Source organism: Ochotona princeps, chromosome 3 (assembly GCF_030435755.1).
Source record: "Ochotona princeps isolate mOchPri1 chromosome 3, mOchPri1.hap1, whole genome shotgun sequence".
NCBI lineage: Eukaryota > Metazoa > Chordata > Mammalia > Lagomorpha > Ochotonidae > Ochotona > Ochotona princeps.
This window is the reverse complement of record NC_080834.1, coordinates 78,208,090-78,235,790: the sequence shown is the minus strand read 5'-3', so window position 1 is coordinate 78,235,790 and position 27,701 is coordinate 78,208,090. Positions and strand designations below refer to the sequence as shown.

The following is a 27,701-nucleotide window of genomic DNA, read 5'->3' as shown; positions in this document are numbered from 1 at the left end:
TGTAGTTCTATATTATTACTCCTGTGTTAATTTCTTATAACTTTCTAGCTTTTAAGTGATTGTATACATGCAAATAATATTACATTTTAGACATGTTCTTGGCTTTCCAAAGTGAAAAGTTAAATACCAGAAATGCTGAAATGTGAAAATAAGGTTTGTGAGAAATGCCAACTATTTGGCACCCATTAGAAAGTATCTTCATCTGACTCATCACTCTTGGGTTTGGTAAGTCTTTCCAGTTCCTCTCCATCCTAAAAGAAAATATGAAATCAGCAATTAACTCAAACAAAAGTAGAGAGGTAGCATTTCTGATGATCACTAAGGGAAAGTCTCAAAATATAGTATTCTTACTCATTCAGTAACAATCCTTATTTCATTAAATGATTAATCTGATGTAATCAGATTAAATAAGTTCTTTGTTCTTTTAAGAGCATAATGACGTCATTCAAAAGACACCTTCAAGCCAGTCTTTGAGTGTCAGTTAATAGCAACAAGGTAGAGAGCACCATCTTCTGGTCTTGGGGAGAAACTAACTAGAGTTATTACAAATGAATACAGTACATTTGAATGTAATGCTTGGGCATGTATCATTACCTTTGAAACTTAAGTTTCCAGTTTTTTATCTTTAGAATCTGTTTCATCGCCATTTCAGAGGTATTACACCACATTTCCTAGAACACTCAAAAAAGCAATAGGTCTTCCCAGAGTGAAATGTCCACTCTGTGAAATATTTCATTACTTTTGTGTTCATGAACACTGTAAATAGTAAGGGTTGCTTACTTCATCTTTTAGTACATATTTAAATCCTATACTGAGTCTCCATAAGATCACTGTTAATTTGCTAATAAAATAACTGACAGATACTTCCAAAACAATTGTAAGTAACTGAGATTAATTCTACATCTTTTCCTTTTCCTTTCCAGAGATCTTTTTGGAAGCTACCTTCTTAGTGAAATACACAAACCCTGCCATTCTTGCACAATGTAGTTTATGAATACTATACAAAAGATTAAGGAGCTAGAGTTTCTGATATGAAACATCAACTACTCATATGAATGAAGCTTATTTCTGCAACTACTGTGAAGCAGAAAGAGCAAGGGACCAGGTGTCAGACCTTGGTTACAGTTTCAGTCCTTTACTTATGCCCTGTTAGCCAGTCAGCCAATATTTCATCTACAAATAGGAAACTAGACAAGATCACCTGTGAGTCACTGCCCATGTCTCTGATACTGAAAATCTGTACGAATTAATGTACAAAGTCCTCAAGACTGTGATTTGCACTTCTCTATCTCTAACAGAATTCATCATGAGTTCTTAGAAACTCTAGAGTACAATGGCTGTCTGCTCATTGACTTTTGAACCACAGAGACCCAATACGTTGCGTGATGAAAACAGCACTGGCTTTTCTCTTAATGGAACAGCCATGCTTTGAATTTGTGAAAAACAAGCCAAAAGCAACATCCTTAGACTTACCCCACTGGAACGCTCCCAAAGGCTGCCACTTAGATCTCGGATCCTTTCTTGTCTTGGTGCATATTCCAGACCCTGAGGCTTGCTGGCATTATAAATAAATATGGAGAGAAGGACTGTTGGGGCTTCCAAGAAAAATTCCAGAGAGGGCCTGAAGTCAAAGACCAGGACAGACACTGTGGTGATGATGACAGTGGTGACCTGAGCCATCAAGACATGGAACATGTTATCCAGGAACTTCAGAATGAAAGCCACCGAGAGGCCCTGGAATGCAGTAACAAAAATAAGGGCTACTGAAAACGCATTGTGGCCATAAAAAAATCCACAGTTCTTAATCTGATCCCGGTTACTGCTTTGAATGGCCAGGGTCAATGTGTTAAAAAGAACGCCAAAGAAATAGAGTTTGCTGTTCTGTACGAAGATGCTTTCAGTGAGCTGGTTCCCCTCTTTCAATATCTTTTCATTATAAATGTTGGCCAATGAAGACACAAAACATTGCACTATAATAAGAATGTGGCCCAAGCCAAGATGAAAGTTAGTGAACACTCCAACTGTGGCATTCCACTTAGGCTCAGGAGAAATCCACTCCTTGGTTGTGCAATTGTCTTTCCCGGGACACTCACTCATGAAATGAAGGCAGGAATTGGATGGGCTGAAGAAGGCATCGTGATGAAATCCATGGCCTGCTGGGTTATGGTGAGTTTTGGTCCCAGTGGTCAAGGCCACAATGGACAAAAATAGAATAAGAAGGGAAGACCACTGTATCCAGTTGAGATATCGCCTGTGCAAAAATGAAAAAGGCAATCGTTACTCCTTTTTTCCTCAGTCTACTGTTTCTGCTGAAATTTTAGACTCTTGAGTTCTGGCTGAATTTAGCCTCCTTGAATTTTGCCATAATTTTCTACAACTCAAGCTCAAAGAAAAGCTGCTGGAGATGCCTCTGATTCTCAAACGCAACATTTTTATCCATTGTCCGCAGGGACATCTGGTCACTTTTCTTTGCAGGTTTCAATTCAACTTGCATGTTTAACTAAGCGATCTTTCTACCTTCAGAAAAGATCCTGGATATTGGGTACAATAACCTGTATCTTACTATCAAGTTAAGCAAGAGTGGAATTCTCAGCCTGTGAATCAGAAAGGATGTAAGTACGTCTCAGAAGTGTTGTATACAGAGAACTTCCCCTTCCCGAGGAGATTCCTTAGAGCTTATCAAATCTTCAAAGAACTGAAGAGGAAATTAGTTCTGGATTCACTACTATGCGTTATTCCAGCGAACGGCTGGCTGATAAGGCAAGCAAAAGTAAAATTCTAACAATGCTTTATTTTACTTACTTGTTTTACCTAAGAAGAAACTTGTGAGATATATAGTATATGTATTGCTATAATTGAGTATGCCAATATATTCAACAGACATCTAATAAGCAGTTACTATGTGCCAGGTAACCTGGACAGAAAGACTCCATCCATGATGAATTTCTACTGTACTAAGCAGAGCACCATGAAAGTGAATGACAGCAGTATATCATGTCACAACTGACTTACAGAATAACTGGGGCACACAGAGCAAAGAACACTGGAATCTACAAGTGGAATCAGATTTTGTTTGAAAAAGGAAACTATATTTTAGTTAAAGAATAAAAACTACAGTGAAGTTTGCCATGTGAAAGAGGAATAAGTGAGATATTGAGGCAGAAGGAAGGGTCTCTGGAAAGGCAACAAGAATGTCTGATGCTGGGAAAGAAAAGAGGAAAGCCCAGTTGAGGTTGAGGTGTAGACAGGAAGGTCTCTTGGCATCTGAATATCAATTAATCAGATGGGAAACCTTGAAAGGATAACTTTAGCAAAGGCAGGTATGTGAAGCAATAGCTAAGAATCCAAACAGGTTTGATGTCACTGCACATGTACTGAGAACTTATCGGGGGTTAAGCAACTCCTCCATTAAGAGTGGAAGCAGTTCTCTGAGAGGCTAGCCGACTTCTCTAACATTATGCATTTAATAAACAGCAAGGAAAGCATTTGAACCATGGTTTTGTATGTTGTCTTCCTGGGTTATCATATTTTTAAAGACTAATTTTGATCTTCCAGGATTCAAACACAACAATGTGTCTGATTTCATCATTAGAGCTTTATGCTTTACAACTTCAACGTGTAGAGACCAACCTAGAGAGCACCATACCTGTGTGTACTATCCTATTTTTTTCAAGCATATAGTTTTCAAAGAACTAGGCTGCTTGCAACGTGGTACAGCAAGTTAAGCTACCACTTGCAATGTTAGCATAGGCTTGAGCCCCAGCTTCTCTGCTTTCCATCCAGATCCCTGCTAATGCAACAGGAAAGCAGTGGATGATGGCTTTCCTGTTACATTATGGCAGAGAGTTAGATGGAGTTTCAGGAAACTGGTTTGGCCTAGCCCAGCCCTGGAAGTTGTAGTCATTCTGGGAGTGATCTAGCAGATGGGATGATCCACTTTCTCTCGCTATATATGACACTCTGCTTTTCAAATAAATAAATCTTTTTAAAACAAACAAATGAAGAACTAGTTCTAGAACTCTGCGATGAAGCCAGCTCTCTTCCAAAGTTAAAAACTGCATACCAGTCTCTTCAAGTTTTGAAGCTGCAGCTGGTATATGTCAAATACTTGAAAGTAAATTGAATGGAAACAGAGTAAGACATGCAAAACTCTCGCCTTATTTATAACATCACTATATAATCAAAATGACTGATGGATATATCAGGCAACGACAAAATCTCCAGTACCTTCAGAAGTTCTCAATAGCGGTTGGCTATCCACCAATACTGTCACAGAGAATAAACAAAAAACCAAATCTTCAAAGAAGCAAAACAGTATCTACTACAAACAATTACACACTCAAGGTAATGTTCTAGAGAAGGCAAAAAATATTAAACTTAGGCTAAAGGTGAACTTTCAGTAAAGAAAATAAAATTTTACAAATTACCCTATAAAGTTAGCTGAGGATGTGTGATTTTACAAATAATAACTGTTCATTCCTGGCAGAATTTGTTCTTCAGTTTAACTGATGCAACACAGAGGCTTGCTTTGCTGACCTCTCTCCTTAGAACACAGTGATTGATGCTCAGAGCTGACCACTGTGGCTGGAAGGCTCTGCTCCAAGACAAATTGTTTACCCAGAGTCTCTGTTCTGAAACAACTCCTTTGCAAAGCATTCAGAAGACTAGCTGAAGGCACATCACTCAAATTTTTAAAATGTCTCTGATTACATACAGGTGAGCTAAAAAATCTGGGAATGAATGAAAATCCAGCAAGTTCTATTTTTAAAATGTTCTTAAAGACTTGATACAATCCAGGCTGCCTGAAGCCTGTAGGTCATGTATAGTGAGGGTAGTGACATACAGGAAAGAAGTCAAAGATGACCAGCAAAACACATTCTCTCTCTCTCTCTCTCTCAACAAAAAAGCCTTAGCTCAGTTTCAAGTCACTTACAATCTCATATGTACACATACTGCATATATGTGCAAATGTAGTTCCCACTTACCCATGGTTTTATTTTCCAGTTTTGATTACCTATCACCTATTACTCAAAAGAATTAATTGGAAGATTTCAGAAACGGGCAATCCATACGTTTTAAACTCTGTGCCATTTTGAGTAGCATAATGGTAACCTCTTTTGTTTCTGCTTGGTCTTACGCAGAATGTGAGACATCCTTTACCAAGTGTACTTACAGTGTCTATCTAAGCTATTATGCCATTAGTCACTTTGTAGCCTCTGCTGTGAAAAAAAAGCCCTTATTTTATTGAATGGACATGAAGAGCAAGAGCACTGATGTAGCTATACTAGAGAGCCAAAAAATTCTTCCCTTTTGTGAAAATGTGAGAGTTCTCAATAACGGAAAATACTGTGTGCTGAGGTTGCTAAGAATTCACCAAGAAGGAGGAAAGAAACATTCATGCTAGTTTGCTATAGCACCTTAAACTGCAAGTTATAGCCATAATGCAGGCTAAGTGCTTGGTTAAGGTAGAAAAGGAATTACATTTGTGTTTACTTTTGAAGATATATTTATTTATTTGAAAGGCAGAGTTACAGAGAGGGAGATGTCAGTCTTCCATGCGCTGGTTCATTCCCTAAGAGGCTACATGATAAGGGTTGAACAAGGAGCCAGAAGCCTCATCCAAGCTTCTCACTGGGTAGCAAGTGTCCAAATACTCTGGTCATTTTCTGCTGCCTTTTCCAGTCCACTAGCAAGGAGCTGGATTGGAAGCAGAGTGGCTAAGACTTGAACCAATACCCATATGGGATGCCACCACCACTAAGTAGTAGCTTTAGCAACTATGCCACAACCCTAGTTTTAGATTTATAGTGTTTATGTACAGGAAAAAATACATACACAGCACTTGGTACTGTCTGGAATCTCAAGAATTTACTGCAGATAATGCAGGAGGCACTACTCTGTGTCTGTGTGTAGTCAGCTTTTCATATCTTTGCATTCAAACAACTGTGAATTCAAAGTATAAAGATACTTCAAAATGTTCATAAACTGCATTTAAGTTTAATATTGGTGCAATATGCTTTTGAAGTCTATGACTAGTTTTTGTTTTACTTAAAAAGTAATTCTTAAAAAGCATATTATTTAAAATGGCAGAGTTAAAGAAAGGGGGAGAGGCAGAGGAAGAGAGAAATGTTTCCCATCCACTGGTTTGCTGCCCAAATGGTCACAGTGGCTGGGGCCAGGCAGGCTGAAGACTGGAGACAGGAAGCAAGAGCTAGGAGCTCCTTCTGAGCTTCCCACGAAGGCACAGGGGATGAAGCCATTTTATGTTGCTTTCCCAGGTGCATTAGCAGGGAGCTGGATAGGAAGAGGAGCAATCAGCACTTGAACTAGTTATCCGATTTGGGATGCCATAGCAGCAGGAGGTAGCATAACCAACTGTGCCACAGTGCTGGCCATGAATAGTTTTTTTTTCACAGTGCACCCCTTTCTTTCTATGAACTTATTTTAAAAAGAGATTTACATCTTATTTGAAAGGCATATTTACAGAGAAAATGAAAGAGAAGCGAGAGACCGTGCATCTGCTGGTTCATTCCTCCCAAATGGCTGCATTGGCCAGGGCTGAGGACAATCTGAAGTCAGGAACCAAGAGCTTTTCCAGGATCTCCCACATGGCTGTAGGGGCCCAGGACTTGAGCCATCCCCTACTGCTTTCCCAGTTATTAACAGGGACCTGGATCAGAAGTGGAGCAGCCGAAACTAGAACTAGCACCTATATGGGGATGCCGGCATTACAGGCAGAGGATTAGCCTATTGAGCCACTGCAGTGGCCTGACGTAGTTTCTTACGCATGGACTCCAAAAGGTTCTGAATGAAAATGAGCTTTTTAGTTCCATTTTTTCAAACACTGTTCAAGCAGTCACATTAAAATGCAAAAATTTATACAGGTACTAAACATGTACAGACTTTTCTCCTTGTCTTTATTCACTAATCAATAGAGTATAACAACTACTTACACAGGCTTTGCACCGCATTAGCTATTGTAAGAAATCAAGAGGGGTTTAAAATATACCAGGAGAGGCTGTGTAGATTGTATGCAAATGCATTGTTATTATTTGTAAGGAACTTGAGTCACTGCAGTTTTCGGTATCCACGGGGGTATCCTGGAGCCAATCCGCAGCAGATACCAAAGGACAATTGCATAATGCTTTCCCACTTGGGGTTCTCCTACTAACTTGACAATTAGATTCAAATAGTATCAGACAATAGCACTTAGACCATATTTCTATTGTATTTGGTGGCAGTAAGCCAAGGCAGAGCTTGAAAACAACTAACTGGACTCACAGAATTGCTTTCAAAGGAACCTTTATTCATTTATTACTTACATAGAGAAAATGAGCAGTCCCATATCACTGAAGAATTATAAAGACTCATTGGGGTTGGGGCTGGCATTATGGTGTTGTGTGTAAAACCACTGTTCACGACCCAGGCATTCCACACAGGTTCAGTTCACGCCCCAGACATGCCACTTTTGATCTGATCCTTGCTATTGACCTGGGAAAAGTAGTGGAAGATGGTCCAAGGACTTGAGTCCCTGCCAACTAAGTTAGAGTCCGGATGAGGCTGCTGGCTTCATCCTGGCTCAAACCTGGTCGTTCTGGCCATTTGGAGAATCAGTGGCCATCTCTCTCTCTTTTCTCCCTGTGTCCCTCTCTGTAACTCTTCCAAATCTTTTCCTTAAAGTGACTTACTGCGGCAAGTATGGTAGTGCAGAGGGTTAAGCCACTACATCTGGTGTTAGCATTTGGTACTGTGGTGCCAGCGTGAGTCCTGGCTGCTCTGCTTTCCATTCCCCGTCCTGCTAACTCACTCTAGGAAGGCCGCAGAAGATGGTCGAAATGCCTGGGGCCGTGCGGCAGACCAACATTAAGTTCCTGTCTCCTGGCTTCAGCTTGCCTGAGCCCTGGGTGTTCCAAACATCTGGGGAGTGAGCCAGCGGGTGAAAGATCTTTTCCTCATTCTCTTTGAAATACAAATATAAATAAATCTTGAGGGAAAAAAAGCTGATTTACCCAGTGAAGCAATGACTTTGGAGAAGCTGCTTCTATACAGACTGGTATTTTTCTTTATCCTCCTGTTGATTCAGGCAGCAACTTTATCATAAATTCCAATGTAGCCTATAAAAATGTTTCAAAGTGCTTTTTAATAATTCTTAGTTTTTTTGTCATTAAACTGTGAAACTTATGTACATTCTGTAGATAAAGATAAGTGCTGATTTTGTTCTTTACTGCTCTCAGAAGAAAACAATGCTTAGAATGATGTTATTTTTTAAAGATAAAGAAAACAACTTAGGGCCCGGCACAGTAGCCTAGCAGCTAAAGTCCTTACCTTGAACGCACTGGAATCCCATAAGGGCACCGGTTCTAATCCCAGCAGCCCCACTTCCCATCCGGCGCCCTGCTAGTGGCCTGGGAAAGCAGTCAAGATGGCCCCAAGCCTTGGGACCCTGCACCCATGTGGAAGACCCGGAAGAGGCTCCTGGCTCCTAGCTAGATCAGTATCGCTCCAGCTGTTGTGGCCAATGGGGGAGTGAATCAACGGACAGAGATCTTCCTCTCTGTCTCTCCTCCTCTTTGTACACCTGACTTTCCAATATAAATAATAAAAAGGAAAACAACTTAATACAAAATTACACAAATGTGCTGAGGTTTAAGAACAGTGAAGCAACTTTTGAGGAATAATACCTGCTACCAGTTTCTATTTTTAACCGGCAGATATATCTTTAGGAACAAATCCACATACTTAGCAGAACAGACAATAGAACTTAGAGGGTAATATTTTCTGCTTTCAAATTTTTGTACTCCTTGCATTAGTCACCAAACTTATATTTTCTACTTACACAGTCTAATTTTTTTTTGTACCTCCAAGAGGAAAGTATTTGATGGCTCTAACAAAGTCAACTATAGTACAGTTTTAATATTCTAAATGAAAAATGTGCTTATGCCACACAAACTTATTATTGCAATAAAATTCTGAGGCTGCTGCTTCTAGGTTAAAATTTCATTTCCAAGGACAAAAAGTTATTAAAAGATTTATGAAGAGTATAAAATAAGGGAAAACAACATACACTATAAACAGCAAAATGCTCAAAACAGAACAAGGTAGACTTTGAAATGTGGTAATAGAGGTATATACACATAATGGAATATTATTCAACTCTAAAAGTAAGGGATACTGTTATATGCTACAACCTTGAGGCCAATATGTTAAATGAAATAATTTATAGAAAGCAAAACACTATATTATTCCACTTGAATACTTGAAGTAGAAAGTTTCTTCAAGATGAATAGTAGATTGGTGCTTAACAGAGATTTGGGGGGGGAGAGTAAAGAAGAGTTGATCAATGGTTTCAGAATTTCAAATCTGCAAGATGAAAAATTTCAAGGACTGCTTTACAACAATTTACTACCGAACTGTACACTGAAAAACTGCTTAAGATAGTAAACGTTGGTTTTTTTTTCCTGTGTTTTTGGCTACCAATATTAGCAAAAGACACTAAAGACATAATAATAAAAGATGCCCTGAGGGGCTGGCACTGTGGAAACAGCAAGCAAAGTTGTGGCCTACAGTGCCAGCATCCCATATGGGCACCAGTCCCAGCTACTTTACTTCTTCTTTTTTTTCATTCTTTGATTTAAAATTGTTATTATTATTTTCCATGATGCGGTTTTGTATGTATAGAGATTTCCCCCTTCCCCTCCCCTTACTCCCTACCCATTACGCCTTCCCATCATAGTGCTTTAGTAACAGTTACAAGTTTAACATTCTGCCATTTAAGTGTATCATGGCATTGCAGATACAGGCAAAGGTAGAAAATTCAGTATCATACTATCAAGGTATTTTAACTGATTCATTTTATTCAGGAGCAGAGATGCTTACTACAATGTACCTTCACTTCCCAGTCTGCTAGTCTCCATTATACAGTTCCTCTATGAGAAGATATGTATATACCTGTTCACCTATACATCTGTTTCATATTTTGTATAAAGGCTGTCTTTTGCATAAAGGCTGTCTAGTCTTAGAAAAAAAACATATGATATTTGTCCTTTTAGGATTGGCTTATTTCATTGACATAATGGTCTCCAGTTGGGACCAATTTATTGCAAATGGTAGGATTTCATTCTTTTTAATGGCTATGTAGTATTAGATGGGCTGCTCCTGATTTACCTTCTTGATGATGAATATCCTGAGAGGTAGTGGAAGACGGCTCAAATACTTGGGTCCCTGCCACTTACACAGCAGTCCCAGATTCTGTTCTAGGCTCCTACCTTCAGTCTTGTCCATGCCTATCTCTTGCAAGCACTTGGGGAGTAACCAATAGATGGAAGACTTACGTCTGCCTGCTATCTCTTTTGTAAAACAAGCACAAACTTTAATAAACTTTACATATTTGAAACCTATGTTTCATTACTACTAAATTTCTTGTAATTTCTTCCTTATTACTAATTTTTTTTCATAAAAGCACACCTTTAATTTAATCACACTTAACAATATAAAAATATTATAGCTTACATATATATTTCTTCAAAGTTAATTTTTTATTCTACAAAGTGATTTTCATATATTTATTTCAGAGAATACAAAATGTCTTGGAACAGCATTCTTTAATTTGCTTAGTTATACAATTATTCCCTTTAATTCACAAATAAAATGAAGACTGACAATTAAAGCAAGTATGTCTAACATTTAAAGTAATATAAATGCACTATTCATTTATTTCTATAGTAGTAACTGTTAAATGTTTCCTTGGGATTAAATAAAAGACTTAGGAGTTTTAATATAACACATATTAAATGCATCATGATCTTAACAAATATTTAGAGTGCTGGTTTACCAAGTCATTCATCTTTTGTACACATAATTAATGGAAGAATACACCACCATGTAACATACTGAGAAATAAGAAATTAACAAGAGAAAAAGAATGTCAAACTTGAAAAGAATAACCACAACAAAGATAACAAGAGTTAATTTTAGTTTTTTTTTTTTTAACAAGAATTATCACTAAATCACAAATTAAACTGGAGTTAAGTACTCAGATCCATCTCCCCACCTTAGCACATCCTGGTTCCCGTAGGAAGACTACTCACTGAAAATCACGGACACTGTGCAAGGCTGTATAGGAGGTAGTAAGACTGATGAAAGCTCACTCAAAAATCTAAAATCCTACCGTTTCATTCACTCTGCAAACAGGCAGAGATTTTAGAGGTTTTACATCTACTAATTTGCTCCCCAAATATCTGCAATAGTCAGGCAGAAGTCAGAGGCCCCAATTCCATGTGGATCTCCCATGCAGATGGCGGGGATTTAAGCGCATGGGCCGTTATTTGCTGCTTCCTAGAATATACATTAGCAGGAAGCTGGATGGAAAGTGGAATAGCCAGGCAGCAAACCTGCCAGTCTGATACGGCAGGCCTGTATCCCCAGTACTAACTGCTGTGTTAATGCTTATTCTTAATTTTAATTTTGGTTAGATTCTTTGTGTAAACCATTCTCTAGTTAAATCTGGCACTAAAAATAAAAACACCAATAAATCTTGTTTTTGAGATTCTCGAGACATTTCATACATATGATAGCAAAAGATTTGCTGAATACGCAAAGCCAATTAGGAACAAAATCCTGGTGTGGAGAGTGTGAGGGCTCAGTGTAACATCTGAAACCAGGCTGTGCCATTTTAAAGTATGATGCATGCTTTCACAGCAAATTACTTACTTCAGCACTATCCTGAACAGAAGAGCTGTTGTTATAATGCTAAAATTTGAGAACAAAACAGCCATGGCCTAGAAAGAAAGAAAAGATAGAGTTACAATCCAAAGAAAGTACTGACCTCAAAAATCTCCCAATTTGGTGGTTCACTTGACAAAAAAAGCATTTTAGTCAAAAACCAGACAGTTTATCAGGGCAACTGCTTCACTTAAGGCTTAAATTTCATTTTTATTGCTTGTTAAATTTATATAGATATGATCGATTTATTGTGCAGGTTTTGATATGTGTTGAAAGCCAAGTAGCACTTTGTAAATAATCCTTAAGTGCAGATCTTGAAAAATCCACAAATTCCAAAGTGCAGGTCTAAAAATATTTACTATGTTTATTAAGCATACTTTCAAAGCTCTCAAAAGGCTTTACAAACTTTTAATACTGCTTCTTTGGGTACATAGCACATGATGGGCCCACTTGCATGGTTAAAAACAAATGAGTCATAGTGTTAAGCATCTTTACTGTCCCAGGAAGTGAACCAGTTTTCCAGGATGAACAGACAGGACACAGTACCAAATCCACACTTGACAGGTCTTTGGATTGTTGAGGTTGCTCTAAAATCTACATCTTTATTTTGGTGCAAAAATATCACTGAAATCCATGTATATGAGGGCTCTTCAAAAAGATCATGACATATTATGAGAATTCTGGACAACTGCCAGTGAACTCTGTCAGAAGAATAAGAGGAGGCAAGGAAAGAAGCTGCAAGAGTGGCAAGTAGTAGCCCTACAGAATCACACTCAGTGCTGCACAAACACACCTAACCAAGCAGCCCGACTTGCCTGAAAACTTCTGAAAGCCTCTCATGCAACAGCATAGAATAAGTAAAACATCAGTGCTTTTTGCCCCAAACCTTCCATTATCTCTACTTAATTCCTTATATATACTGAGGCACAGAATTAAACAGAGTAGGTCACATGATTTATTTTGTAATATCTGTGGCTGCACAGAAGCAGGAAGCAGAAAAGAAGTAAGTTGGAGGCAGAATGAAGGAAACTGCAATGTGGATATGGTACTAAGGGGTGCTGCAAAAGGCTATTTGGAACGAATCTGTTAGTTACAAATAAAATACAGCAAATGTTTGTTCACCGAACGTGAATAACGATTGTTTTCGTTACATTTTATTTTTTATGTTGTTTACATAGTTGACAAGGGTTCACACCTGTGAAGATCAATGATCAGGGAGGGGAGGGCTGAGCTATGGGGGAAGTTGCTGTGGGTTACAACAAATGCTTCCACTGCCTTTTCTTCCTTCTTCTCCTGTATCAGGGAGGGGGTAGGGGGAGGCCCCTCCATTCGAAAAATGATGTTTTTAAGCATAAGAATTCTCATATTAGAAAACAAAATGGAAACAAGAATTTAGGAGAGCACATGTTATAGCTGGGCTTAGGGCTGACCAACCACATGGATCACTTCCGACACTCATCAGGCCCAGGATCCAGCCTTTGAGCTGATCTGCTACTATTCTATTTTTTCATATGGGATAACCAAAGCAGTGCAGTTGGAGCCTGCCCAGTTACGCAACTTTTCAATTGTGAAAAAGTGGAAAAAGTGTCAACTTATATATTTTACTATAGTGTTCTCCCAGGTGCTCTTTTCACCTCACTTTAAAACTGATCCGGTTATTTCTAAGGCACACCTCATTTTACTCTGCTCTTGTATTTGTGCAGATGTGGCATTCTTTTATGAATTGAAAGATGGGTAATTGTATATTAAAGCTACTGGTGCTAATTTTCCAACAGTATGTGTTCATGTCATGTCACTGTGCCACATCTAGTAATTTCAGCAATATTTAAAACATTTTCATTTTTAAAAAATATTAGTTCTGGTAGATCTATAATCAGTGAGTCACATTCATATAAGATGGTGAATGTAACTAAAACAATGTGTCTGACTACTGTATGAACTGGATGCTTCTTTGTGTGTGTTTCTTTCTCCTCAGACCTTTCTATTGCTTGAAACACAATATGGAATTAGGGCCCATTAAAAACCCCCAGAAGGCCTTGATATGGCCAAGTGAAAGGAAGAGTCCAAATGCCTCACTTCAACTTGAAAGCTAAAAGTCATTAAACTTACAGCAGAAGTCACAGCAAAATACCCAGAAAATACAGCTAGACAACTAACGAAGGTGGGTTTTGCATTGTGGCATAGTAGGTAAAGCCGCTACTGCAATCCCAGGTGTCAGCTTATGACCCAGCTCCTCTATTTATTACTATTACTATTATTATTAATTATTTTATAATACAATTCCATAGGCTCTGGGATTTCCACTCCTCCCTTCCAAATCCCCTCCTCCAATTGATTTCCCCCATATTATTACAGTAGTATAGTCCTTCATAAACAATCACATGTCCATCAATCTGCTATTTAAGTATATCCTGACATTGTAGACATGGACAGTGGCAGAGTTCAGCATCCTATTGTCAGGATACATTTAACAGCTTCATTGGAAGCTCATCTTTGATTTGGAAGTAGAGATGCACACTGCATTATATTTTCACAACTGTGATAGTCTCTACTACACACTACTCACAGCTCCCTAGCAATAAGGGAAATTCAAATAAAAACCACCCTGAGGTTCCATTTAACCCCAGTGAGATTGGCATACCTAGAGAAAACTACCATTTTTTATTTCTTCAGCAACATATTGGTCATTCCGTAGCATGTTATTTAACTTCATGCTGTAAATTTTTTATTTTTCTCCCTGTTGTTGATTTTGTTTTATGGCTTTTTATTTAAGGGGAAATAGACTAACTGTGTAACAGAACCTATTATAACCAGTTATGAGGACGCAATGCAGTATGCATTTCTACTTCCAAATCAAAGATGAACTTGCAAAGAAACTGTTAAATATGTCTTGACAATAGGATGCTGGACTCTGCCATTGTCCAGCTCCTCTACTTCTGATCCAGCTCCCTGCTCATGGTCTGGAATAAGCAGTTGAAGAGGGTCCAAGTGTTTCAGGCACCACCACGTATGTAGGAGACCTGGCTGAAGTTCCTGGTTCTTGGCTTCAGCCTCGCTCAACCCTGGCCCATGTGGCCATCTAGAGAGTGGGCCAGCAGATGACAGATCTCTGTGACTTTCCCTCTCTCTATGTAGGTCTGATTTTCAAATAAATAAGTAAGTCTTTTATAAAAGAGAACTCATGTGGAGCAAACAAATTGAGACTGGAAAAAGATACTGCCAGGACATTAGTAGCCAGAAAGAAATCAATCTACAGCTTCAAAGGAAAGCTGACACGCTTTAGGCTAATGCAGAAGGTTACTTCAAGTTAGAGCCAATGTTCAATTGTCATTTCAAGTGACATGGGCTCATAAGGATCATATTTAATCTATTCTGCCTGTACTCTGTAAGTGGAACAAACATATCTCCTTAATACAAAGTTATTAAGATTCAAGACCACTATTAAGATCCAATGTTCAGAAAAAGGATTTCTTTTGGGGATGATGTTTTTGGCATAGTGGGTTAAATAGCTACCTCTAGTGTTGGCAGCCCATACAGGCACTGGTTTGAGTCTTGGCTGTTCTATTTCTGATCTAGCTTCCTGCTAATGTACCCAGGACAGCAACAGAGGTGGCCCAAATCCTTGAACCCCTGTGCCCATATGAAAAACCTGCAACAAGCTCCTGACTTTGGGCAGGTCCAGCCCTACCACTGCAGTCATTTAGGGAGTGAACCAGCAGCCGGATGATCTCTCTCCCATTCTTCCTCTGTAATTCTGTTTTACATACATAAAATAAAACAATACCTTTCAACATATAACTGCTCATTGACAATTCATTTCACTACCCAAGAGTTCATCACTGATGGAGATGTACTAGGAAATTAATGACGTTTCTTAACACAAATTTCAGTTTTATAGCACACTGGTCAGTTTTATTCTGCAAAGCTATATTGGCCATGAATAATAATTCTTCTGGTGGATCTGAGCAAAGTGAATTGAGTAGCTTCTGGAATGGATCCACTAAGCTAGACATCATTAGGAAGATTTGTGACTCATGGGAAAAGGTCAAACACCAACAGTTACAAGAGTTTGGAGGGCGTTTGTTCAATTCTCATGGATGACTATGATGGGTTCAAGACTCCAGAATAGAAAATAAATACAGGTGTGGTGAGGATGATAAGATAATTAAAACTGGAAGGTTCTGAAGATGTGACTGAACTATTGCAATCTCATGATTAATCTTGATGAGAGTTGTTCCTTAAGGAAGAGCAAAAAAGTGGTTTCTTAAAAAGTACTTCACTTCTGGTGAAGAGGCTGTGATCACTATCAAAGCGAGAAGAAAGGATTTACGATCACATAAACTTGGTTGCCACAGAACCAACAGGGGTTGAAAGGATTAGCTGCAATTTTTAAAGAACTTTTACAAGGAAAGTGCTAACAAAGTACATTCCATGTTACAAAGAAATCTGCCACGACAGGAAGAATCAATGGATACAGCAAACCTTATTGCTGTCATATTTTGGGAAATAGCCAGAACCATCCCAGTCTTCAGCAAATATGACCTTCCTCCAACAGTAGCTACCAACATAGAGATGGGGCCCTCAAGTAGCAAAAACAGAACTAACTGAAGATTAAAATACCTTCTTCTTTTTTTTTTTTTTTTTAGCAATAATATATATGTATATTTAAAGCTAAAGTTACAAAGATACCTTCCATCTGCTGGTTCACTTCTGATTTGGCTGCAATGGCCAGGGATGTGCCAGGTTAAAGCCAGGGCCCATGGCTTCTTCTAGGTATCCCACATGAGTGCAGGAGTCCCAAACACTTTGGTCATCAACCTCTGCTTTCCCATGCACATGAGCAAACAGATGGATCAGAACCAAAAGAGCTGAGAATGAAATCAGTGCCTTTATGGGATGCCTGCATCTGAGGTGGCAACTTTACTTGCTCCGCCACAATGCCAGCCCTAGCAATCACATAGTTTTAAATTGAGGTGTATATGTTGTTTCTTCTTTAAGTCATGATGCTTTCATGTACTTGACAGACCACAGTGTGGTGTAATTTTTGAATGCACTTGCTGCGTTGTGATGCAAATTCTGTCAGGGTAGTGTGGAACAGGACTTGTAGTATTTCAAGATACACCCATGCTTCATGTAGAGGACTAGTGCCAAAACAAAACAAAACAAAACAAAACAAAACAAAAACAAAAACAAACCTACGTATGCTTGATTTTACTTTTAAAGATACCCACGACAAATTTAAGCAATAAAATCTTCATTTCATAGAACTGAATAAAAATCTTGATTTTATAAAATTCTGGGGAAAAATACATGTGACTCAAACTAAGAAACAGATATAAGACTAAATGCCAATTCTGATTGCTAATGGCTTTCCAAAATGACAAAGAAGATGCCAACAAAGATGAGAAATATTCTTAGCATAACCAATTGTCGATGACATTTAAAGTTGGGAGGACACAATCTCTACCCTCAAAGAATTTGCTGCTTAAAATGGTAGAAATATTAGCACACAAATATGCTGTAATAAAACAAAGTGAATGAGAGGTAGAGAGTGTAGGGTTTTCTGAGTTGCCCGTGGGCATCTGCTTGGAGGTTCTAGATGGTGAGAGAGGCTAGGAGCACGATGGCTCGGAAGACAGACTGATTAGGGATATGGCAGGAAGGTTGACTTCAGATCCCAGGGAGCCTCTGCCCTAGAGCACGCAGCACAGCTTACTGTGTTCATCTATGATAAGGAGAGAAATTAGTAGGCAGACTCACAATGTAGTACTCACATGATCTGAGGAAAAAATTCAGCAACATCAGAGAGGGGTCTAAGAAACTAACAATGTCAAGGAAATTGAGAAACAAGGATTAGTTTTGGAACTCATGTCCCTATACCTTTTTAGTAGTATTTTCATCATGATAATTACTTACAGGCTGAAGATAGGACAGAATATAGAAGACAATCAAGTTATCCACGAAATAAAGAAAGGCAGGAATGGACCACTTCATAAAATTAAAGAATTCCTTCCAGGAAGCACATCTTGAATTTCTACTTTGATGATCTTCTAAAGAAAGAAATTTAAACATAAGTAAATGATCTTGATGACACTCTATTTTTTGAGAAAAGTGCATTCTGTTGATTGCTGTACAAATCTTTAAAAAGAGGCTTTGTTAACTTGCTGTGATAAGAAGCAGCCTAAAGAAATCAAACAAGGGATTTCCTTAGTGTCTCTCTTTAAGCCACTGCAGCATCTAAGCAGACAATTAGTGACACTCTGATTATCTTAATTTTTGTGAACTTGAGGTAGTGAAAAATATCATTTAAGACAATGTACACATGGGTTCAGGCTATGTACACATGGCTGTACACCTGGGTTCTCTAACTACCTGAAGAGTAAACTACCAAGAGAAAGGTTAACAAGTTAACAACTTAAGGTAAGGTAAGCTCTTCCCTCCCCCCGTGTTGGGGGGAAACACTTCATGCTCAGGGATGGCATCTGACATAGTGGTGTAAGACTTCTTCATGGGCCTGGCATGATGGCTCAATGGCTAGATTCTCTCCTTGCAAGCACTGGGATCCCATATAGGCACGTGGTTTGTATTCCGGTGGCTCCACTTCCCTTCCAGCTCCCTGCTTGTGGCCTGGGAAAGCAGTAGAGGATGGCCCAAAGCCTTGGGATCCTGCACCTTGGGAGACCTGGAAGAAGTTCCTGGCTCTGGATCATCTAGGCCCTGGTCATTGTGGCCATTTGGGAGTGAACCAGCAGATGGAAGATCTTTCTCTCTGTCTTTCCTTCTCTCCGTAAACCTGATCTGCTTTTCCAATAAAAGCAAATCTTAAAAAAAACCAAAAAACAAAGAGAGAGAGAGAGAGAGAGAGAGAGAGAGATAGACTTGGAATTTTCCCCCAAGGAGACAGGGAAAGGGAGACACTAAGTGAAAATTTTTTTATATTAACCTAGATAAAATGTACTGATTCTAGTGTGAAATATTAGTTCATTTCCAGATGTAAAAAAAAAAAATTAGGCAGGTAATTACAACAGAGATGAAGACAGAAAACAAAGGCAGTGGGACCAGCATTGTGATTACAGCATGTTGAGCCATCACCAGCATCAGCATCTTGAGCATCAAGTCAAGTTCCAGCGACTCCACTTCTGATCCTGCTACCTGCTAAAGTACCCAGGAAAGGAGAAGATGGCACAAGTGTCTAGATCCCTGTTACCCAGGGACCAGGAATGGGACCAGAACTGGGTAACAGGCTCCTGGCTTCAGATTGGTCCAGTTTTGGCTACTCCTCCCATTTGTTGGGGAATGAACCAGCGGATGGAGGATTTCTCCCTTTCTCTGTAACTCTGACTTTCAAATAAATAAATCTTTTAAAACATATAAAACAAAAACTTTAAGTTTAAATCCTACAAGTAATACATGAGATTCATGAGGTAAAATGCAGTCTACTACTGAGAAACTGCGCCATTTGAAACCTTTGAATATAAGAAAGCATCTTCTTGGGCAAGCATTTTCTTTTTTGAACTTCAAAGATTCGTTTATTTGAAAGGCAGAGTAACAGATATCTTCCATTCACTGGTTCACTTTGCCAATGACGGCAATAGTTGGGGCTGGACCAGGCTGAGGCCAGGGGTCAGGAACTCCATTCAAGTCTCCCGTGCAGGTGGCAGGCACTCCAATACCTGAGCCATTATCTGCTGCTTCCCAGGCATATTAGTAGGAAGCCAGATGAGTAGTACAGTAGCTAGAACTTGGATTGACATTCTGATACAGCATCCTGGGTCCCAAATAGTACCTCAACTTGCTGTACCACAATGCCAGCCTCTCGGGTAAGCATTTTATTGCTCTAAATTCTGTTTCCATCAATGTAAAGGTAAATCAAAGAGACAAAGAGAGCTGTAGCTCAAAAACTAGGGAACTAAGATGGAGAACAAACATTCCACAAGAGGCTAAATACTGCACACTTAAAGATGGTGTAGTACCTTCATCTTAACAGTTCTTTTCCAGAACAGTCTCTGACTCCTGTGCACTGTGCTGCCTTCCCCACATAAAATGCTTGGAACTGTAACATTGTATCTATTAAATCAGTGATTCAGGAAATCCTGAATCTAAATAAAAACTTTCTTGCTGTGTGAAACCATCACAGAAAACTCCCCTTATGGATTACACCTCACAAGTATTTTCTTAGGTGTCAGGATATTTCCTTTATATTTCTTACTGTACTGGCTGTGACTTTCCTACTCAGCTCTGCATGACACTTTGAGTCTGTTACTCCACCCATATGTTGTATCTTAGCTTCCTCTCTTATAAAATCAAGGGGCTAAATGATATGAAGTATTCCTGCCAGTTCTAACATATTTTGTTTCTGAGATTTTTAGCAAGTACATGTAGCATTTCAAGACTCACCTTTTTTTATGAAACAGAATGAGATGAATATACACAAAACTAGCTTCACCAGTTCTGAGCACACATTCACAGTAGTTGGAAGGTAATCATACTTGCTGTCTGAAATACAAGAGAAAAGAAATTAATGCTGGTTATACTGAGTATCTTCCAATTGACATTGCTCTTTGGATTTCTGAATAACCAATTCATTTAATATATTAGCTATCCCTATCCTAGTCAGCTTCTTAAAAATTTTATTTGTATTGGAAAGTTAAATATACAGAGAGGAGGAGAGACAGAGAGGAAGACCTTCCATCCGTTGATTAACTCCCCAAGCGACCATAGCGGCCGGAGCTGTGCCAATTTAAAGCCATGAGCCCGGAGCCTCCTCCAGGTCTCCCACATGCGTGCAGGGTCCCGAGGCCTTGGGTCATTGTCAATTGCTTTCCCAGGCCATAAGCAGGGAGCTGGATGTGAAGTGGTGCCACTGGGATTAAAACCAGCGCCCATATGGAAACCCAAACACATGCAAGGTGAGGATTTTAACTGCCAGGTTACTGTACTAGGTCCTCTAGTCAGCTTTTTATTATCTTTGAACATGATAAACATGTTCTCATCCTTTTGTACATGCTGCTAGTATGCTGAAGATATCAGGTGCATTTGAGAAATGCATTTTTCTTGCTTTTGAAAACATTTTTTTATCTCTCCTGCTCATATTAAAATCAAACTGGTCAAGTATAGAGGAAAAAGTGACTATACATTTCCTCTGTTAAGCAAGCTCTTTCTTCCTTTTTTGTGGCTTCCCTTGATCTCCACCTAAGCAGCATTCAAGTCTTTACTGTTGTTCCTATAGCACAACCTACTGCAATAACACAATTGCGTTACTGTGTTATTTTGTCTTACATGTTAACCTTAGAACGTAAGGTTATGTGCAAGGCCCCATGTTAACCCACGCATGTGGCACTTAGAGCCCTGTAGTTAACATAGGTTCACCTGAATTTAAATATAAGCATGCTGGTCTTTCCCATCAATTCCCAGCTTAATTACAACATCTTCCTTTCTGAGCTCAAAACTAGACTTCTATCACATTCTAATTATCATCCAGGGATACATTTTATAATCTTTATCAGGACACACAAAAGCCAACATGTAGATAAAAGGGTGAGGGGCTCTGATTACAATGTTGAAATCCTTGTCACTACTCTGGCTTCTCATTGTTTGTCTCTTGTAGTGCTCTCGTGGATGGTCCAAAATCATGGGGCCGAAGGACGTGTGATCTCCACCCACTCATCTACGCATCCTCACAAATCCTCATTGCATCTGTCTGTACTGGCTTCAATCCTGAAGAAAACACTGTGGTATTCTCCAGTTTAACATTCTCCCCTCCTCAGGAATTAGCTGTTAGAAGGATTTTCTGTGGCTTCAATGTATTTCTTTTATATTTTGTATAACTGGCTTCTTGCCATTGGACCACAAACATGGTCCAAACTCTTAATGTGGATAAACGGACAACTACTTCCTGTGCCCACTATAACTTCTCCTTGTCAACAGAAAATGGTGTCAGCATTCATTATCTCCACTTTGATGGCTTTTCATTTAGATCTTCTCCCTTATTAACCTTGTTTCTGTTTCTATTACTATACTCAAACTAGCTACTCTGAGATTATCAGCCACCTTCTAATTATGAATCTCAAAGGACATGTTTTACTCCTTATTTCATCATATCATACTATATGGTTTTCACACTATTTCCAAGAGTGATGTGCATTTAATTATCTCATCTTTCACATGCATGATGTGTCAGAAAGTACAGAAAATGTAATGAACGAAGACAGCAGTCCTGGCCTCACGGGAGGCAAAAGCTAACGCTACAACCTCTCTGGACTGTCACGGACCTGCTCTTCCTCCTGGTCATTGTCACCTCAACAGAAAACATCACCAATTCACTCAGCACTCAAATCAGAAATCTTAAAGCTATCCAGTTATTTTATCTCCTTTAGTTTCCACATCCAACACATTCTCTGAATCGCAGCTTTTCTCTTCTGAATATTTTTCAAGTCTATTTTTACTATTCTTACATCCAAAGCTCTAAAGTCTTTCCTGTTTGTGGCTTGAATTTCCAATAAGGCACCCCACTGGCTACCCATTTCAGATCTCTTTCTTACCACCCACCTACCATAATGGCATCTCATTTAATCTCTTATTTCCAATTCTTGAAGTATTTCTTACTTTCCAGATTGTAGAGTGTGGCAACTAAAGCCTCAGCTCTTTATCATGGCATAGAAAGTCCTTTAACAGTCACGTTACTTCCTTCTCCAGTCAAGGACTCCATGTCTCTCTCTCTAGGACCTTGATTTTTCTTTCAAATTCTGAACTCCTTGTTCTCATAATATATGCTATGTTTTCATGCCTTCACTGCTTTTTATAGGCTGCTGCCTGTTCATAAATACCCTTCCCTACCTTATCTTCTTGTGGATCAAAAATGGTCATCTAACCAGGGAAGGCTTCCTGATCCTTGTGCATCCAAATCATCTCCCTCTCCCTCAGACAGACCACACTACTTATTCCTCTCCACTACTTCTGTTTTTAATGTACATCTCTATTATTACCTTTATTATAATGTATTTCATTTTTATGATGTGGTTACATGTTTGTCTCTCCTAATAAGCTATGTTCTTGAAGCCAAGGTCTATGTCCTAATGCCCTTTGAAAGATAATACTGAGTCTAGTGAAGTACAGATGAGATGTTAACTCAAGCTGAGACTCAGAAAGCATCTGACTCTGCACGCAGACCACTAAGCATCATGAGTTTATGTGTGGCAATACTTAGTGAAAAATACCTAATCATAGCCATGCGGGATTAAAAGCTTAATGCCACAAAATCTAATTTAATCAACCAAGTTTTATTTAAAAATAGAAAATTTCTTGAGCATATTCTTATAATAAATAAATCTTAATCATCTATACTGTTGTACTGATACAATTATGATAGGAGCTAACAATGACCCAATTACCAAACAAATATAGCTTGCAGTTTGCTTTAAAATAAGCTACAATTAGCAGAATGATGGATTTATAACTGCTGTTGAAGGATGACACTAATGTACTAATATGGCAAAAAGCAGTGGCAGAAAAGGTGGATGGGAAGGGTGAAAGGGGAGATTCTTGGGCCTATGGAACCCTACCATAAAAAATTCTTTTAAAAAAGCTTTAATTATGTATCTTGCTATAGGCTGGCAATATCTGGTAACTGCAGCAACAGCTAGAGGTTATGATTTGCTTTGCTCAAGGGGTTTTAATTCTTGAATGATCGAAATGTCCTCTAACATCAACTTTTGTGTTTCTTTTGTGGCAAGTAAAACCTTAAAGAATCAAATTTGGATCCATGCATGGGGTCCTTGTGCCTCTGCTCTTCCAGTGGTGGCAAAGGTAACTCCAGATTGGGCCCGCCTGGAGTCACCTTAATCCTGCATGCTCAATAGGAGCAGTGGGCGACTTCAGGGGGTGTGCACACACAGGGTCCTCCTGCCTCCGTACATCCAGTGGCAGCCGAGGGGACTCCAGACTTGGCCTGGTGGCAACACACTCTAGGGACTTGGGCATGCGGGCTTGGGGTATGGACTATGATGGCACAAATGAGGCTGACCGGGGCCTCAGGATTCACGTCCAGGAGAGGAATGACTACTGAGGGACATTCATGGACAAAGCCACTGTACTTTCAGGCAAATGAGGGTGCTGAGACCAAGTGGTTCGGAGGTGAGAACAGAGAGACCTTTAAAGGTCAGTTTGAAGCACCAGCACACATGGGAGACCTGAGCTGGGGTAGTTAGTATTAGCCATCATCGAGCACCACTCCCTGGCACACACCAAAGCCAAGGCTGGGACCTACCTGACAGGACAAGATCACAGAACCCACCAGTGAGAGTCACAACAGGGAAGGGGTGAAGCTAGGCTCGGACATAACAATAACTAGCATGTGAGAGAATTGAGTCAGGTGGCAGAATCTGTGGGGGATATGTGGGCTCACCCCTGGGGAACTGCAACCTCTGCTGGCATGCCCAAGACATGTGGATGGGAACAGGCCTAGCTGGGGATCTAAGGGGACACCTCAGCTGGGTTGGGGGTTCCCACTGGTGAGCATGAGAGCTGGACTGAGGGCAGCAAGCTGGGCTGGATGTGGCTACAGCCTCCCTCAGTGCGGGTGTGGACTGGGTCTAGGAAGTGCAAGACTGGGCTACACTCTAGCACCCACCGGTACTCATGAGAACCAGGTTGGGTGTAGAACGGGCTGGGCTAGGTCTTGACTCCTGCTGAACCACACAAAAACTGTGTATGGGCTTGGATCATGTGTAGCTGGGCTGCAACACCTAACAGTAAGAACCAGAGTGGGTGTCAGCCAGTTGAGCAAGGCCACCATTCCTGTCAGGACAAGAGGTGGACAAAGCCAACCTGGGCCAAGGACCCACTGGTGTGCGAGATATGCCCCTGGGAGACCAGATAGAGTAGCTTGGGAAACTTCTTTGTCAGGACGCAGTCCCTGCAGGTGAGCACAAGAATCAAGGCCAGGAGCAGCCCAGACCATTCCAGGTTATAGTACACAGTGGCATACATGTGGGTCAAGTCGGGGGCAGACCAGGCTGGGCCAGTTCATAACATCCATTGGCAGATCTGAGAACCAGGACAGGGTGCAGGAGGGGCCAGGTCAGGCCACAACACCAGCCAGTTCACACTGGGGCTGGGACAGGGTTCTGGTTGTATTGGGCTAGGCTGCAGCACCCACCGAAGGAGCTGGAACTGGGAGCTTGCTGGACTGAGCCAGGCTGCACAACGTGATAGTGGATGCTGAAGTAATGTGAGCCATGCCAGACTAGGGTCAGTAGTGCCAGGTTCATAAGTCCCAGGGGCAGAGAATCTGGAGTGGCTAGGGTCAAATGCTCAGGTCCTGGGGCTGGCCTACTAGGTAGATGCCAGGTTCGTGAGCCCCAAGGGTTGGCAGATTTGGCAGGGCCTGGGTCGCCTGGCCCAGCTCCTGGGGCCTGCCTGCAAGGTGGGTGCTGGGCTCCTAAGCCCCAGTGGTAGGGAATCTTGCAGGGTTCAGGCCACTCAGCCTAGGGTTCCAGGGCCCACCTGCAAGTGTGGTGCCAGGTTTGTGAGCCTTAGGGGGTCAGGGATCTGGTAGGGTTCCAGTCACCTGCTCTGGGTCCTGGGTCCTGCCTGAGAGCTGGGTGCTGGGTTTGTGAGCCCTGGGTATGAGGGTTCCAGCAGGGCTTGGGTCACCTGGCCCAGGTCTTCGGACCTCCCTGCAAGTGAAAAAGTGGGCACAAACCCTGTTGCACATGGAAAACATGGCAGCCATTTGGTATGGCAGCAGAGAAAGGAGAACAGAGTAAATTGGACAACTACCCCAGGAAATGATGACAGCAAAAATCTGGGTGAATGGAGACTTGAGATCAACTACGTCAACCAATGGACATTGGGATGATCGCTTCACCTTTGGATCGCTGAAATCAACCTCATTTCAGAACTATCCAAAGCACCTGGGCAGAAGCCTGGGAATATGTCCTACATTGGGGCCCTGGGTTGATAATGGGTAGCAGTTCCGCATCCCTGGCTGCTGGCCCCCAGAGCCAAGAAGAAAGAGCAAATTTGGAAACAATGATTTCACCCACTTTTCCCTAACTCTCGAACCTTCCCACGCTGACCAAACATGTAATCATTATCAAAAATAAAAGTAAGAAAAAAAAAATCAAATTTAGACATGCTTTAATCATTCATACAAATGAAAATACAAATATGTTAGTCCCATTCTATACACAACGATCCAGAGGACAGAGGAGCTAACACAGGGTCAGCAGGAAGTGCTCCATAGCTACTCCAAGTCTACACTTACCTTCATTGGTGGAGTATTTTACCAGTAAGATACGACTGGAACTTAAGGCAATGAACACGGCAGCGAGTACTGACGTATACATGGCTGAGGAGGGGCATAGCATGGGGTGACTGCAGCACTTTCGCTTCATTCCTCCGTTTTCAAATTGCTTTCAGGGCAAGAATGTGTCCCCGAGACCTTGTTGATAAAACCTCTGATGAACAAAAGGGAGTTTTTTAAAAAGAAGTCTGGCTATGGTTATCAATTAGAACCAAGAAACATGAATGGTACAGGAGAAAGTACGAGGAATGAAACATGAAAAAGCCCAATTCTGGTAGAAAATAGAATAGAAATACTGTGCTTGCTTCAGCAGCACATATACTAAAAAAAAAAAGAAAGAGTAGAATTAATTGCCAAAAGTAGCAATAGAGCAAGAGACACTTTAGGACTGCATAAAATCAATTAGGCTTCCATTCCCGTAACTCTGCTATGCAAAGGACATTTCGATAATTGCATTTTCCTTCTTGTAGCAGCTCCTCCCTTGGCGGAGGAAAAAAAAAAAGATTGTCAGGATTTTCGTGATAAGCACCAAAACGAAAAAACAAAAAAACCCCGCTGTTCTTAAGCGAGGCCGTGTACTAAAACAGATTTTTCACAAATCAAGGCATCTATGATCCTTCTTAAAGAGCTAAGTGAACAGGTAACCCGCAGGTGCTTAAGTACTTGCCCAAAGCCTACCAGCGTCCCTGCAGGGCGGGCGCTCAGAGCCGGGGGCGGAAACCGGTGAGAAAATGCCCCAGGTGACAGCTAGCTTGCGCGTGCGCACAAGACTGCGAGGAGGCCCCGCCCCTCTGCGAAACACCGCCCATCTACAAGGAGCGCAGCCCCGCGAGACTCCGCCCATCTACGAGGAGCACCGCCCCCCGCGAGAGTCCGCCCATCACGAGGAGCACCGCCCCTGCGCGAAGAGGCCCCGCCGCTCTGCAAAAAGACCCGGTCCTTTGCAGGAAGCACCCCCTCCTACGCGGTGAGCCCGCTCCTTCGCGAGTCTCCGCCCATCTATGAGGCTCGCCCCTTCGCGAGATCCGCCCATTACAAGGAGACCTGCCCCTCCGCGAGACCCCGCCCATTGTGAGGAGACCCGCCCCTCTGGGAGGAGGCTAGGTTTCCTCCCGTCTGGAAGCCCTCCCTTCACACATGCGCAGAGGGGATCGCTCCGGCGCGCCCATCGCCGTCGCGCACGCGCAGCTCTCAGCCCGCGGGGCGCGGTTACCTCGGACTGGAGAAGATGTCCCGGGGGCACGCGCATCCTACGGCTGAGACAGTGAACTGTCTAGCTCTGGAGAAACAGCAGTAGCTTTTAAAGAACTCACAGGCGGGAACTCTCTGGGAGGGAAACAAAGGCCAAAAAATCCCCTCGGCATCCACGTCTGTATTCCGAAACGAAAATCACGTTAACGTCCCAATTGGGAGAGCCGACGCGGCCCCCATTGCGCAGGCGCATTCCGTCTCGCCGCTTCCGGGGGCGGGGCGACGGCGGCTGAGCCCGCCCTGGCGTGGCCTTTCTCACGTCACGTGTCGGGAGGGAGGCCGGGGTCACGTGAGGCCCAGGTGGCGGCCGGGCTACGGCGAGAGAGTGGGAAAAGGAAGGGGAAGCCGGAAGGGGCGCGCGGGAAGCTCCCGGCAGGGGGAAAAGACAGTTGTCCCGGGGGCGAAGGGTGCGCGCTGCCCGCCC

At 41.3% G+C, this 27,701-nt stretch overlaps 1 protein-coding gene across 5 annotated transcripts; it reads right to left on the bottom strand.

The window, feature by feature from the left end:
* Positions 1 to 27,700, bottom strand: SLC35A5 (solute carrier family 35 member A5). Of its 5 annotated transcripts, XM_058661884.1 has the most exons (8): positions 27,240 to 27,700; positions 25,988 to 26,180; positions 20,119 to 20,217; positions 17,638 to 17,768; positions 11,710 to 11,777; positions 2,094 to 2,251; positions 1,474 to 1,621; positions 1 to 251 (listed from the first exon to the last, which is right to left on the bottom strand). In XM_058661884.1, the coding sequence occupies exons 2-7, from the start codon at positions 26,115 to 26,117 to the stop codon at positions 1,503 to 1,505; spliced, it is 705 nt and encodes a 234-aa protein (XP_058517867.1). In that variant the 5' UTR covers positions 26,118 to 26,180; positions 27,240 to 27,700; the 3' UTR covers positions 1 to 251; positions 1,474 to 1,502. The 5 variants fall into 5 exon arrangements, with proteins under 5 accessions (XP_058517867.1, XP_058517862.1, XP_058517864.1 ...); XM_058661879.1 differs by having other exon boundaries at positions 1,474 to 2,251; positions 17,638 to 17,771; XM_058661881.1 differs by having other exon boundaries at positions 1,474 to 2,251.
* Between the last annotated feature and the right edge of the window lies 1 nt (position 27,701).

What these genes read in the sequence shown, in the direction of transcription:
- SLC35A5 (XM_058661879.1), bottom strand. Translation starts at nt 26,117, where the DNA reads ATGAAGCGAAAGTGCTGCAGTCACCCCATGCTATGCCCCTCCTCAGCC. An exon ending in CTGTTCAGGATAGTGCTGAA is followed by an intron (nt 2,252 to 11,709) that starts GTAAGTAATTTG and finishes ATTTTTGCACAG; the next exon opens with GCGATATCTCAACTGGATAC. An exon ending in TTTGGGAGCGTTCCAGTGGG is followed by an intron (nt 252 to 1,473) that starts GTAAGTCTAAGG and finishes ATTTTCTTTTAG; the next exon opens with GATGGAGAGGAACTGGAAAG.